General features: G+C 45.2%; 1 protein-coding gene across 4 annotated transcripts in view; it reads right to left on the bottom strand.

Moving 5' to 3' along the window:
• Dpysl2 (dihydropyrimidinase like 2) overlaps positions 1 to 15566 on the bottom strand; it is a 103927-nt gene that overhangs the window by 66491 nt on the left and 21870 nt on the right. Inside the window, exon 1 of one of the 4 annotated variants that reach the window (XM_075950280.1) lies at positions 521 to 947. The exons of the other annotated variants lie outside the window; for them this stretch is intronic. Coding sequence (XP_075806395.1) covers positions 521 to 559 — 39 coding nt within the window. The 5' untranslated portion in view covers positions 560 to 947. Of the gene's footprint in view, positions 1 to 520; positions 948 to 15566 lie in introns of those variants that run through there. 4 annotated transcript variants of the gene reach the window in all.

Genomic DNA, 15566 nt, shown 5'->3' on the forward strand with positions numbered 1-15566 from the left:
GTACGCCCTGCCCTTTCCAGCATCCCTCTGCTGTCATGACGCCTCCGGGCTGGAACTCGCTCCTTCTCGCAGGAAGAAGGCTCCAGAAAGCTCTTTCTGGAGAGGGCGGGAGACACGGGAGGATCCGTTTTCCAGGCTCCCCACCACCAGGCTCCGGGAGCCTAGCCTCGTAGCACGCAGCCGGAGAACAATATCCGAGCGTCGACCATGCATATTCAATCTGGCATCCATTTGCTTGCACCCCGCGGGCAGCGCTGCAGCATCTCGTACTGACAATGAAGGATACAGCGGATCTGGCGCGCTACCTCCATGCACTCCCGCGCCTATTTCAACGCCTTGCAAACTGCGTGCCTTGTAACTGTTATTACATCTCCCAACCCCCACCCCCCACCTTCACCACCATCGCCACCGTTGGCAACAAGAAGGAAAAGTTGAGTCTCTCTCCTCCGCCTTTAAAATACATTCTTCAGCAATTCTATGTCACAAAAGGTTGTTCGCGTTTCCCGAGTACCAAACTTACCGTGATGCGTGGAATGTTTTTCTTCCCCTGATAAGACATCTCTCCTGGGGGAGGGGGGTAATTTCAAGACGACAGCTTTAAAGCAAAGACAGTCGGAAAAGAAGATTTCGTTTAAAATATATATTTTTGTAGGAAAAAAGTACAATTCCTTAGCTGGTCTTGCTGTTAGGGGATTTCAAAGCTATAAGAGACAAATGCAATCCTCTGTCTCTTCTCCTCTCCTCCAACACAGATCCAGCTAGGGCGGAAAAAAAGAAAGAGGGAGAGAGAACAGGAGGGAAGGGGGTGGAAATAAACTACAGCAATAAAAGCCTTGGTTCCAGTCAGCCACCACCGCGCATGCGCTACCAGCCACTCCCTTTCCTCCTAGGCAAAAGCCATCCGCTTCGCGAGAGACGCTCACTGATTGGACAGGATCGTGGGATATGCAAATGAGAAAGGCGGGGCAGGGCGCAGCGCCCGGGCTGCGACTGCTGCAGTGCGCGCAGGGCGCGGTGCGTGCGCCCGAGCGGGGTGCGCGCCTTTCGCGCCCTTTCTCTGAGCCTGGGCGGGCGAGTGGGGACTGCGGCTGGCAGCAGCCCCAGATGCTGCATCTGCAATGCAGGGCACAATGGAGGAGTGGTCGTCCCGGGAGGGTGAGGAGGGGGCGCAAGCCCGCGACGGAGGGGCTTCAGTTCGACCCGGGCGGCACGCACACGCCCGCCCGCGCGCCAATCCGCGGAGGCCGCCGCTGCAGCCCCGCGTGGGGTGACTGCGCAGAGCCAATGGCCTCGCTGGCGGCGAGCGCGCGACTGCACCGCGGCCTCCCCCGCCCCGCTCGCCAGGCGCGGCCTCCGCCCTGCAGCGGCTGCTGCGACAGGGGATTGACGGCTGGAGGAACGCGAACAGCATCCGGGAAGGTCGTGGGCTGCTGGGCAGCGGACGCCCCGCCCGAGAACGTTTTTTGTTTTGTTTTTGTGTGTGTGACTGCGGGCTACCAAGAACAAGAGATGGAGGCCGGCGCCTGTGGGGCCAAAAGGGCCAGTCTTGCCCCCTGGTCGCCCTCCTAGGTGGCACGCCAAGACTGACTCCTTTTGTGTAATTGTGGCGCCAGCAGATCTGGGGAGAAAGCTGCAGGGAGTCCGAAGGCTCCCACATCCAGAAGCAACGTGATGAATTATGAAGGAGCAAGAACAGGAGATAGGGGATGTTATATCCCATAGAAAGGGGAAACTGAGTCATGGAGTAACACTAGCTCAAGTCACTAAGTGCACTCCAGTAGTGCAATAGGCCTACGAGCCTTTGATTGTCAAACCAGGCTGTGATGTTCTTACAATACCAGGGGAAGGGAAAAACTGGTGCAGTGGACCCCAGGAGAAGGTTCTCCAGGCAGAGGACAAAACTTATGCTGAGGCGTGACTTTGACCTTCTCACCTTGAGATCAAAGAATGTTCGTGGTGCTGCTTTGTCTATTTCGTGGGGCAGCCTTTCAGGGAGGGAGGGTATCTGTTTAACTGGCTCACACCTACCAGATAAAGACAGAATTATCCTGGGGCTCTGTTTCCCTGCTTTGTTTTGTTTTCTGCACCTGGCCACTGGACGGGTCTTCAGTCTTTCCAGTCTAGAAGGTGGAAAATCACCCTTTCAATTCCTGCCTTAAAATCTGCAGTCCACTAGAGAGGGGACTGTGAGGCTCCTGGTCAGTTCATTCAAGTTCAAGTTCGATTTAAGCTGTGCATCTTGAAAAAAAACAGAAGCCAGTCCTTGCTTCCTGTTCCAACCGTTTATGATGTGCACTAAAAGGGCCAACCGAGATCCTAAGGACTGATGTCAGCCAGCAATGGCTAAAGAATCCAGGCTCACAAAATTTAGCAGGTGGATCCTATAATCCCAGCACTCAGGATGCTGAGACAGGAGGATCAAGATCCACTTGAGCAATATCATGAACTGAAAAATAATTGAATAAGAAAATAAAGCAAAAAAATATGCTTTCCTCTCCGGGAAAACCACCAATAAGGTTCAGCTGGAAATCAACTATTAAATCACAGGAAAAATAAGTTCTTGTCAGGGAAGGATAATGAGATTCAAATTAATTTAAACAAAATTGCCTCCAGTTACATTGTTCGTTTCTGTTGCATTTCCCTGTTCTTGGTCTTAATGGGTTTAAATACATCTTGCTATTTTACCGATCTGCTATGGAATATTTTGTTTTGTCGCATCCATCCATCTTATTAGTGTCAATCTCCTTCCCTCAACTTTACATACAAGGTTCTTAACCCATGATAATTGACATTTCTCCCCATAAATGTCCAGAGACATAAGGCTGAAATTGATTTATCTGTTCTGACTGGAGCTTAAGAGAATATTTGGCACATAGAAGGTCCTGAAGAAAAAAAAGCAACTTTAATTAATGAAGGAAAAATAATTGTAGTTTGCTTATCTTAGCAAACTTTACTGCTCAGTTCAATGCAGGCAAATACGAGGGGGTGGGAAAGAAGCGTCTACGCTGACAGATGGGTTAACCCGAATTGTATTTGTTAACTCGCTTTAAGGACACTCAAAGGAAAATTCCTAGGGAATCATTATCAGGGAATAGGATATTCGAAGCCGGGCTCCAGCCTGGCTTCTGGGGGTTTAAAAATTAAATGCATTATGACGAGGATGAATCTTCCTCTTCTGCATTCACAGTCTCTTCCAGAGCCTACCTCCCTGCAGTTCCTCACCCAGCAGAAGAGGGCAAGCAGCAACGCCTACTGAGACAGTCTTTATGGTAACACCCAGGCATCTGGGGCAATAAGCAGAGGGGTGAGGTGGAGGTGCCCTGTCAGAGACTGACGTCAGCCGCCACTGCAGTTGCCTGCCCCTCCCCCTGGACTCCCATCCTCTCACCATGCTCAGCAGTCAGAGCTTCAAATCAAACCAGAGAGAGAGAGAGAACGAGAGAACAGATACAATCCAGCAGTAGAGCGCTTGCCTAGCGTGCCCAGAGCTCAGCTGTGTTTAGCTGGGCCTATTGGCATAGACTTGTAACTGTAACTACTCAGGAAGCTGAGGCAGAAGGAACACAAATTCAATGCCAGTCTGGCCAACTTACCAAGACTGTATCTTAAAATAAAAGAGGTAAGAAAGTACATTTTGTACTTTCTTTTCTTTCACTTCCGGTTTTTGTTTCTTTGTTTTTTCAAACGCAGTCCCAGCAGTCAGACCCATAGCAGGCATTAGTGATTGGTTCATAGATAAATAGGCTTGGCCACTTTAACTGTTAAAGTAAAACCAAAAGGCTCTTCCCCATTACCAATATCCCCCCCAAAGAAAAAAGAAAAAAAAAACCTCAGTCTTTCTTGTGACACTGTCATTGCGCTGGGTCTGCTTCTGTCCACACAGTCCCTCGTCCTCAAGTCCCTGGAACCACAATGGAATTTTGCTTGCAAAATTATTCCCGTGGGAGAGGAGAGGGAAAAAACTGCCTATGTTTATATGTTATGTTTCTCCTAACAAAACTGCCACGTTCCACTAAGCCTGATAACAGGCAGCGTCCTTAATCCTAAAATCAACCTCAGAGTCACTTCTGAAGTTGTATGTTGGAAATGAGTAAGGGAAGAAGGGTGCTAACCCAGGGCCTTTACTCCATTCTGGAGCCACACCCTGGTCCTCTGAAGCTGTTCCTTCCTCCGCTCCATCCTTCCCTCTTGTGCATGTATGATACTGTTTGTCCCATCCCGCCACCTATACAATATGGCGAGCCCCAGCCCCGAGCCTGAGGTGAGGTAATTCTGTTTGAACTCACAGAACTAAGAATTTATTACAGTCTTGGTGATTATCCAGCCTTATAAAGGGTACCGCAGGAGAACTCGAGGCTTTGAAAGATGGCTGTGCAGATGGGTAGAGATAACACCCACTGGAGACTCATAAGATCTTTGTACCAGAAAATGGGGGTAGTGAGCTGAGGGCTGTCGTTCGGAGTCTCCCGAATGACTGGCTGCTTTCAGTTCCTCAGGATCTACCCAGTGTGAATTCTATCCGGGCACAACCCTCCCAGGCTCTTGGTTTCATCTTCCCTCACTGTGTGGGAAGCTGGAGTAATCATTTCTGCTTCTGTAGCACCCAAGGGGCACTTGGAAACAAAACGCTGACAGGAAGATCAAAACCTAGATGTGGTCAGAAAGAAAGAGCCACAGGGCCCTGCATCACTGCAGCCAGTTGCCCAGAGCTGCAGCCTTCAATGTGATCTGCAGAGTTTAGCTGGCACAGTGCTCAACAGAAAGGGGCAGTGCCCAAACCAAAGGGCTTTGGCTGGAGTATGCTGCTGCAATGGGTGCACGCAATGGTGATCGCTTTCTTGACTGTGGAAACCCAAAGCACACAGATTGCCAAAGAACTGCCGTACACGCGGCCAGCCCACTACCACCTTCAATGGGCGAGTCCTTTGAGTAGCGACCAGTGAGGGCCATCACGGCAGTCATACACTGCTTTACCAGAGCTGGGCAGGTAGGAACTGCCCCTTTGGGGCTCTGAAAGGGTCCTGAAGATCCCCTGACTACATGAGGCCGAGAAGGGGATTGGGGCACGGATGAATAAGCACGCCACAGAAACGAACAGAATCAATTTTTTTCTTCCGGTCTCCAGTTAGCACAGATACCACCTAAAGGACCCCACATTGCACACCTTGCACCCCATTGTGTGTGAATGCAGATTGTCCTTGGGGTCTCTGTCCCTGCTAGAGACACAAGGCACCTGACACTGGCCTTCCTGTCTCAGGTCTTCCCCCTGGTGGCCAATGAGGAGTATGCAGATAGTTCGCTCCTTTGTCCTGGACTAGTGGACTTCATAGTGGGAAAGAACCTTTAGGTTACTTGGCCTAGTGTTCAGAGCCTATCTGCCCATCAGAATTATTTGAACCCTGGCTCCACCCTCAGGGATACAGTCTCCCATGGCCAGGTTGAGGAAGATTATTCTCATTCTCCTCTGATCACTGAGCCTCGCACCCAGACATTCTAAAGGAGGAGGAAACCAAACAAAACAAAGAGCTAACAGGAAGGTTTTACCCCTACTCAGAACTTTCTATACTTCCCAAAGTGCAATGTGGACGGACAGCTTCTTCATTCTACAAAAGAGTGGTAAATATGATTAGCTTTCAACTTGTCTGGTTTCCACTAACCATCCAATTTGCTACAATGTTGCTGCGTAGCTAAAAAGGCAGGAAACAGAGCTTTCAGAGCGCTAGAGTTTAAACGCATATTCCCCGCCCAGGAGTGGCTCAGTGGTTGGGTTTACCTAGAATAAGCAAGTCCCTGGCTTTCATCCCCAGCCCTGCCAAAGTTCAAATTCAATACATTTTTTTAAAAAACAATACGTATCTTTCACCTTCCCCAGAGCCCTACAAGGTTTGTCTTTGTATCCTATCACAGATAGAGATGTAAGGTACAAAGAGGTCTCTAGTCAAGGGCGGCTTCCCACTCCAGCAAGGAAAATATTCAAATCTAAGAGCCCCATGGTTCAACAGGTGTGTTCTCCCATAATAAAGAACTTGATTGTAGAACCCAGGCCCTGTCTTGCGCAAGAGAAAGGCACGGGTGATCCTACCATGTCTTCACTGATTTCTCTCCAGCCAAAGCACGTCTTACCCCATGTGGCTGGGGTGCCCTGTCATATAGTTAGGTTGACTGAAGGATCTTTTTTTTAGGTTATTTCACCCATACAAAACTGATTTTCATGTAAATACACACTCGAGGCTCTTAACAATGGCTCCTGTGCTCCAGTCATACAACCTGGGATCTGTTTGTTACAGCAGCGGTATTCTTTCTAGACTGACTGCTATCGAGTGTCTCTGCTCTTTACTTCCTTGAACTTGGGAAAATGCCCTGGTCCTTTCACCATGCCGGGCTCTGTGTCCTCACCAGCTATTGCCCTGCCACTGTCCTTCTTCCAGAACTCTCTTCGGGCAAAGTGTAGCCTCTTCTCATGATCTTCATTTTCTCAGCTTCCATTCCCATTGGCTTCTCAAGCCGTGACTACTGACTTCTTCCCCTGCTCTAACAGAAAGAGATCTCACATAGAGTTGGCAACTGGTCAACCTCAGGACTACTTTGTAGACTTTACCCTAAGGGACCTGTTACCTCTTCCTACTTTCTTTCAACAATTATTAGCTGCTTAATGTCCACCACATAATATTAAGTGAATAAAAATAAGTTACACTATATTATTACATAATGTGATCTTATTCAAAATAATCAGTAAACTTGATTTTAGGGCATTTAAGTTCAAAGGGGAAAAATGAGCAGAAAGTAACAAGAATTCCATATGTCCTATCCCAAAAACCACAGTTTCTCTTATTATTAACACATTAGTAATCTATGTCTTCAAATAAATTTGTTACCACCAGTGATCATATACCGTATAATAATAAATTTTTATATATGCACATATATGCTGATATTAAAATGAGACTTTGCCTCAAATTTCATATATAATATATATATGTATATATATTATACATAGAAATATTCCTAGCGCTGGCTCACCTGAAATTTATTCTGTAACTCAAGCTGGTGTCAATCTCATGGTGATCTTCCTACCTCCATCCTCCAAGTGCTGGAGAATGGGATTACAGGCATGAGCCATCATATCCAATGCTGACACATTATTAATTAAAGAACATAACTCACATTAGAGTTCATACTTCATTCCTGTGCTTTGTGTTTTTTTTTTCTTAGACAGGATGTCATATAGCACAGACTGACCTCCAACTCGTTATGAAGCTGAGAATGTATTTGAACTCTGGATCCTTCTGCCTTCACGTCTCGAGCTCTGGGATGCGTTACAGGCATGCACTATCATACCCAGCAGGTTTACTCTGTAATGTACACCATTACAGGATCATAAAGAATTGTTCCACTGCCCTGAAAAATCCCCTGCATTCTCCAGATTATCACACACACGCACGCGCACGTGCCAATCTTCTTGACTCTGTTTTGTTTCTTCAAGAACATCATATTGTCAGAATCATACACTGCTTAGCCTTTCAAAGTTGGCTTCTTACATTCATCAATACATGGGTAAGAGTCTCTGTCTTTTCACAGTTTGGTAGCTCATTTAGTTTATCACTTACTATTCTATCAGGTGGATAATCCATTTATTTGCTTCTCTATTGAAAAACATCCATCTTGGGGGCTGGAGAGCACTCAGCAGTTAGGAGCACTTACTACCCTTGCAGCGGACCCAGGATCAGTTCCCAGCATCCACACGGTGACTCACCACTATCAGGAACTCCTGTCCCAGGGGAGCTGATGGACTCTCCTGAACTCTGAGGGCACTGCATACACATGGTGCACATAAACTCACGTGAGCAAACACAAATACATTAAGATAATAAAGATAACTAAATAAATCTTTAAAAGGGAAAGACAACTTGGTGGCCTCCAAGGTTTTGTAGTTACGACCTTGCTGCTGTAACAATTTTCATACAGAGTTTTATCTGAACATATGCTTCATCACATCAAGGTGTAAAGTCACCTAGCAAAAGCATATTTAGCCTTTTAAGAAATTGCACAACTGTCTTCCAACACAGTTGTTCTGCTTTTCATTCCTGCCATAAAATACATGAGATACTACTATTTTGCCTTGTGTTGGCATCTGGCCTCCCTTAAATGTGAGTTCTTAGCACCTTCAGGAATTAGTTGACCACATGGGGCATTGGAGATTTTTGTATCTTATCTTTGTTTTATTGCTATTATTATTGTTTGTTTGTTTGTTTGTGAGACAAGGTTTCCCTATGTAGCTCTGGCTGTCCTGGAGCTTACTCTGTAGACCAGACTGGTCTTGAACTCAGAGATCCAACTGCCTCTGCCTCTTGAGTGCTAGGACTAAAGGTGTGCACCACCACCGCCCAGTTCTTTTTTTTTTTAAGTAAATGCTTCTGGTATTGATGGGAGATTTTGATTGTTTGTCTACAGTGCTAGAATTGAACATTCTGCTAGGCAAGTGCTCCTCCAGTGGTCTTCAGCTCTATGAGATGTGATTGGCTCTGTATCTCATATCTAGCCGCACTGACCTGTGCTTCTGTCCTTACGCCATCGCTGTCCTGTATTTATCACCATAGCTTTTCATATATTTTCAAATCAGGAACTTTGGTGCCTCTGGATTTGTTCTTCTTCCTCAAAAATGCTTAGATTAGTCACGCTCCTTGGTAATCCTGCATTAGTTAAGGCTGGTTTCTATCTCTGTAAAAAGTGCCAACAGGATCTGATGGAAACGAGTCAGTTCTGTCACTCATTAGTCGATGTGAACTATAGGATGCCTTTCATTTATCTTTCTCATCTTTAATTCCTTTATGAATAGTTTATACTTTTTAACACAATGTATAAGTCTTCCACTTCTTTGGTCACATTTATTCCCACACATTTTATTATTCTGTTGCTCATATGAATGAAACTGGTTTCTAAATTTTATTTTTAAAAGATTCATTTATTTATTTATTATGTATTAAATGTTCTGTCTGCCTGCAGGCCAGAAGAGGGCACCAGATCTCATTACAGGTGGTTGCTGGGAATTGAACTCAGAACCTCTAGAAAAGCAACCAGTGCTCTTAACCACTGAGCCATCTCTCCAGCCCCCTAAATTCCATTTTTAGGATAGTTATGGTGTACCAAAACATGATTGAAGTCAGGTATGTGATCTATGCTTGTAATACCAGTTCTAGAGAGACTGAGGCAGGAGGATCACAAGTTTGAGACTAGCTTAGACTACTGTTGCCAGAGGTTTCTGTCACACCCAGTCCCACATCCGTTTAGTCCCAAAGAAAAAACACACAGAGGTCTACATTAATTATAAACCGGTTTACCTATCAGCTCAGAATTCTTATTAACTCTTACATCCTACATTAACCCATAATTCTTGTCTGTGTTAGCCACATGGCTTGGTATCTTTTATTAGTGAGGCATTCTCATCTTGCTTCCTCTGTGATAACTGCAGACTGAGTCTTTCCTCTTCCCAGAATTCTCCTGTTCTCATTGCCCCACCTATACTTCCTGCCTGGCCAATCAGCATTTTATTAAAGCAATACAACTGACAAGTCTTTACAGGATACAAGATCATTGTCCCACAGCAGACTACATAGGAAGACTTTGTCTCAAAACAATAACATTTTTTAAAAATCAAGATGTGAGGGTAAAGGGGCCATAAGATGACTCAGTGGGTAAGCTCATACGGTTTTAGATGATATATATAGGGTAAAAAGATAGTCAGATGATAGATAGATAGATAGATAGATAGATAGATAGATGATAGATGTATAGGTAGATGGATAGGTAGGTAGATAGATGAGAGGTAGGTATGTAGGTAGATTGATAGGTAAATAATAGATAGGTAAGTAGAGATAGATAGATAGATAGATAGATAGATAGATAGATAGATAGATAGATAGATAGATGATAGATAACTGATAGATCATAGGTAGGTAGATAGAGATAGGCAGACAGATAGACAGGCAGATAGATGATAGGTAAGTATGTAGGTAGATTGATGAATAGGTAGGTAGATCAATAGATGATAGACAAATTAGATAAATAATAGATAGATAGATAGATAGATAGATAGATAGATAGATAGATAGATAGATAGATTATCCACTGGTTCTATTTCTCTAGAGAACCCTGACTAATACAGGCAGCTTTTTTTCTTTTCCTTGTCTAACTGTCTTCAAAAGACATGTGCATCCTTGCTTTGCTCCAAACTGAGAGAATTTTGGGGTTTTCCCATTGGTTATGGGACCAGCTTTGGGAAGTCTATGTGTTGCTTTTATTAGTTAATAAATAAAGAATCTGCCTTGGCCTGAGATAGGACAAAGTAGAGCTAGGTGGGAGGGGGGGGTCGGGAGGGGGGACTAAACTGAATGCTGTTGGGAGAAAGAAGGCGAAAAGGCGGAGTTGTGAGAGGCCATGTAGCTGCCAGAGGGGAAAGACGCAAGCGGTCAGCAGGAACCTTCCTGTAGGCCAGAAGCCTCATGGTAAAATATAAAATAATGGAAATGGGTTAATTTTAGATGTAAGAGCTAGCTAGCTATGCTTAAGTGATTGGCCAAGCAGTGATTTAATTAATACAGTTTCTGTGTGGTAACTTTAAGTCTGGGAAGCCGGAAACAAACAAGTGGCCTCCACCGACAACTGTTAGTCTCTGTGAAAAGCTGTTTTACATTTCTTCAGGTGGCATTGCAGGGTTTTTATTTCATCTTGTCTGCATGTTGTAGGTTGGTTTGCCTGTGCTAAAACAACCTTTTTATTTCCCAGGCAAATCCACCCTGCCATGCTGTGCAACCACTTGAGTTTGAATTTGGTTTGTGGTGTTTACAAATATCTCTTCATCAGGAATGCTGCCCTTTGGCTTTTCATTTCTAATAGTGTCTTTGTCTGGTTTTGAAATCAAGGCAAACTGTTATGATTTATGACATGAATTGGAAAGTGTCCCTGTCTTTTGGTTTGGAGAAGAGCTTAAGAAGGCCTCAACTCTTTGAGTTGAGATGTTCACCACGGCCCTGAGACAGTAGAGTCCTTGTGATCTCCTTTCTGCTGGAGTGAATGAGTCATGGTCAACAAGACCCCTCTAGGTTTAATTAACAGTCACACTTACTACTATGGTAATGCCAACGTCCAAGGCACCGGGACACTCTGAGCAGCCACAGAGCTAGGGTGTGTGTCAGGAGGGGATGGCACTGGCTGGCCACACTTTTCTCTGCAGTCGTCCTCCGCTTGTGAGGACGTGCCACTCAGTCTTCTGTTCCTGTGTTGTGCCCAGAACTCCCCCAGAGCGCCTGTACACCGCTGCCTGCTTGTTGTTTTTGTGTTGGCGTGCTGGCGGCTGAGACATCCTAGTGTGGCTGATGACACTCTATCCCAGTATGTTTTCTAGTTAATCTTACAGCTGTGCCTGGCCATCTCACCATGGCCGGTGATCAACGTTAACCTGACTAGTCACGGAACAGACTGATATCTTGTACCCCATGATGTGTCTCCTTCTTGGAGAAGACCTATAATCGCTTTAAAGATCAGCTTGCAGAAAGCACACAGATTACAAAGAGGCAATGGATACATTGAAATGGAGTAGACAGGCTACAAATTCAGGGACCTTCAATCTCCATTAGGTGCTAGGGTGAAAAGGTCACACAAAGATTGATTATTCCAGACTGAAACTACCAGGGAAACCTGAGAACTAAATGCAGGTGTTGCCTTGGACAGTGGACCCACTGGAGGACACCAATCAGCAACAGTGTAATGTGAACAGAGTCTGGAGGAAATAGTGGTACTGTGTCCGTCGTGACTCTGGCTTTGATGGTTTGCTTTGGTCATGAGGAGGACGTGCTCGCATTGTCAGGAAATGCACCCCAGAGTGTGAGGCACTGACAGAGCAACAGATGACAGCTTATACTCTCATGGCGCAGAAAAAAAAACATGCCGTTAGGGAAAGCAGGGGTGACAGAGAAAGGGGGTGTAATGAAATGTCAGCAATTAGGGGATCTGAGTGAAAGTTACAGCATGCCCAAATTCTCTTTCTCGCTGTTTTTTTTCTTACTGTGTTTCTCCAGCCAACCTGGAACTCACTGAGTGGATTATGATGGCCTTGAACTTGCATTAATCCTCTGTTCTGTTCCCGAGCACTCTTCTGTATTACACCTGTGCACTGTCGTACATGGCCTCCAAAATTCTCTAAACACACTAAATGACTGCAAAATGCAAGCTTCCTTAAAACACCGTTAAGGCCCAAAGTCACTTTACAAAATTTTATATTAATAATATTATAAGTCATATACAAAAATGGCCAAACCACTCCCCCCCCCCAAAAAAACCCTCACAAATGTTGGCACTTGGGGCCCCTAGCTGCCTCATCTTGAAGCTCTGAATTTGCCTTGACCTTGAAGTCTCTGGGCAGGTGGCCCAGACCTGGCTCTACCACAGTGTAATGTAGAGATCCAAGGCCGTGTCTTATAAAACGACAAAGGTCAAAATCTCACATTCCCTTTTGTATAAACAGACAAAAACAATAGTAGATGGGCCATCAGGATAGGTCAGCGAGCAGGTAAAGGTGCTTCTCCCAGATCTCGAGACCTTGCCCCAATTATCTAAGTACTTATACAGCAATAAAGAGATCAACGGGAATTACCTGGGATTTCTATAGCCCTTAATTTAGCTATGAACATATTTATTTAAGTCACTCGTTAGAAAATCAACTTAAAAAGCTTCCCACAGGCTCTGTGGGAATCCCCAAACCACCCAGGCTGTTGGCAAAATTATAGGTTGCTCTCTGCAAACTGACATCAAGGGCCCATTGCTGAAGACCACGCCTAGACAGCTCGCTGAACACGGAGATGTCGAGCTGGTGTCTACTCAGAAGCCTCACCACTATGTGCCAGAGTCTTTGGTTCAGGAGGATACTCTGCATGCTCTCCAGAGAGACGTAAACACCGAGCCAGCCACAGGCCCCCTATCTACAACAACATTCTACCTGCAAGACATGCTAAGGCATCAGTGGCACGAAGCTGTGGGAGTCACCAACCAATAAACGATCTGACTTAAGGCCCATTCCAGGATATGGAACCCTTCTCTGACACTGTCAGGGTGACCAAGAACCCAAGATTAGATAGCCCAGGGGCCTAGAGCAAAACCAAATAATATTGATCTAAAGCAGGGGCAGGGGTGGAGAAAAAGAATGTAATCATGAAATGACTCCTAATGATATATTCTGCCTTGCATATCAGCGCCTTAGTCAACCATCATCAGAGAAGCTTCCTCCTGCAGCAGATGGGAACAGATAGAGACCACAGACAGACCTTGGAACTCTCGGCCCTAAAAGGAATGTCGCCATCAAACCCCTCCCTCCCTTCAGAGCTTGGGAAGATGGGACAGAAAGAATGTGAGAGCCAGGAGATGGAGGCACCAAGAAAACAAGGCTCTCTAAATAAACGTGAGAAAGGCTCATGTGAACTCACAGAGACCGAAGCCGCCGCACCCACAGGGCCTGCACGGGGTCCTCCGCACTTGTAGTGTGGCTTCCGGTTTAGTGTTTTGATGGGATTCCTGAGTGAGCGAACAAGTGGGTCTCTGATTCTCTTGCCTTCTCTTGCCTCTTCTCCTTCTGTTTGTCTGTTTGCTCAAACTCTAATGTGTTAGCTTTTATCTTATTGTATTTTATTTGTGACACTTAAAATGATGGAATTTAAATACATTTAAAGTGAATGAATGAATGAATGAATGAATGAATGAATACTAAGTAACTAGGGCAAAGGCTAGCAACTAAAGTGTTAGCCTTTTCCCCATTTTCTCCAGTGGAGCCACACTGGGTACATCAACTACTCCACGGCAGGCCTCGTGTTGGGAACAGCTGACCAACACATGACGGGCTCCCCAGGGTGTGTGTGTGCTGTGTGTGTGCTTTCATTTGATTACAGTTATATGTGTGCATTCATGTGTGTTCATGTATGTGTGCACACATGTGTAGAGGCCAGAAGACAACCTCAGCTATTACTTTTCAGGAGCTATCCATCTTGATTTTTGAGATGGGCTCTCTCACTGGCCTGTTTTTCTTTTTTGGTGATGTTGTATTTTGTTTTCTAGGCTTTGGGCATTTTGTTGTTATATTGGGTTTTTGGTGTGAGTTTTGATAAAGAACTTAAGTTATAGAAGAGGAGAGGATCTGGATAAACTTGGGGAGGAGAAGAATATGATCAAATTATATTTAAATTTAAAAAATTTTTTTTTTGGGTTTTTTTTTGGATTTTTTTCGAGACAGGGTTTCTCCGTAGCTTTTGGTTCCTGTCCTGGAACTAGCTCTTGTAGACCAGGCTGGCCTCGAACTCACAGAGATCCGCCTGCCTCTGCCTCCCGAGTGCTGGGATTAAAGGCGTGCGCCACCACCGCCCGGCTAAAAAATGTTTTAAATTATACATATGTATATATGTGTGTCTATACATATGTATATGGATGTGTGTCTATACATATGTATATGGATGTGTGTCTATACATATGTATATGGATGTGTGTCTATACATATGTATATGGATGTGTGTCTATACATATGTATATGGATGTGTGTCTATACATATAGACACACATATAAAGAAAATGTAACCATGCATGCAGCTCCCTGCTGCCAGCATGTCATGCCTTCTCCGTCACTTTAGAGTCTTGCCTTCTGAAAATAGAAGCCAAAATAGACCATTCATTAAAAAGAAAAGCTTTCCACAAAATATATTTTTATTAATTTATTAATATGCATGTTTTCACGCGTGTGCAGGTGCATGTGTGTGCACAAGTGTGAAAAGGCCAGAAGACAACCTTGGCTGTCATTTTTCTGTCCATCTTGCATCTCCCACTGGCCTGGAGGTCACAAAATAGGGTACAATGCATGTCCAGGGAGCCCGGGAACCCTCTCTTGGGATTACAAGCATATTACACCCTGCCTGGGTTTATAAAAAGAAACAAAAAACATGAACCCTGCGGATCAAATTCAGGTCCTCATGCCTGCACGGCAAGCATTCTACATGCTGAGGTATCACCCCAGTTCCGGTCCCAAAAAATTCTTATAAGCATGCGTGTAAATATAAGATGCGTGTAATCTCAGACACGATGGTACATACATGCAGTCTCAACACTGAGGCTGGTGATAGCTGTGACAGAAAGATCATGAGCTCGACCCCTGCCTTGACTAAAAAAAGAGAACCAGCTGGGCATGGCGGTGCACACCTTCATTTCCAGCAGTCAAGATGCGAGAGAGGTGGGTCTCTGAGTTCGAGGTCAACCTGATCTACAGAGAGAGTTCCAGGACAGCCAGGGCTGCACAGAGAAACCTTGTCCCAAGGGGGGAAAAAACAGAAAAACAAAAGAAAGGAAAGAGAAAAATGAACGAGAGCCAATCAAAACCATCTTCATTACAGATCCTAGCCTCCATATGTTCGGCTGTGAATCCTCAGGACCCTGCAGTGACCCAGGTCAGGAGGCAGCCACATCCCTCCAGCTCTCATCCTCCACCTTGTCCATCCACAAGGCTACATTCAGAGTCACCACCATCGCTTGTCTCTATT

Source organism: Microtus pennsylvanicus, chromosome 15 (genome assembly GCF_037038515.1).
Source record: "Microtus pennsylvanicus isolate mMicPen1 chromosome 15, mMicPen1.hap1, whole genome shotgun sequence".
NCBI lineage: Eukaryota > Metazoa > Chordata > Mammalia > Rodentia > Cricetidae > Microtus > Microtus pennsylvanicus.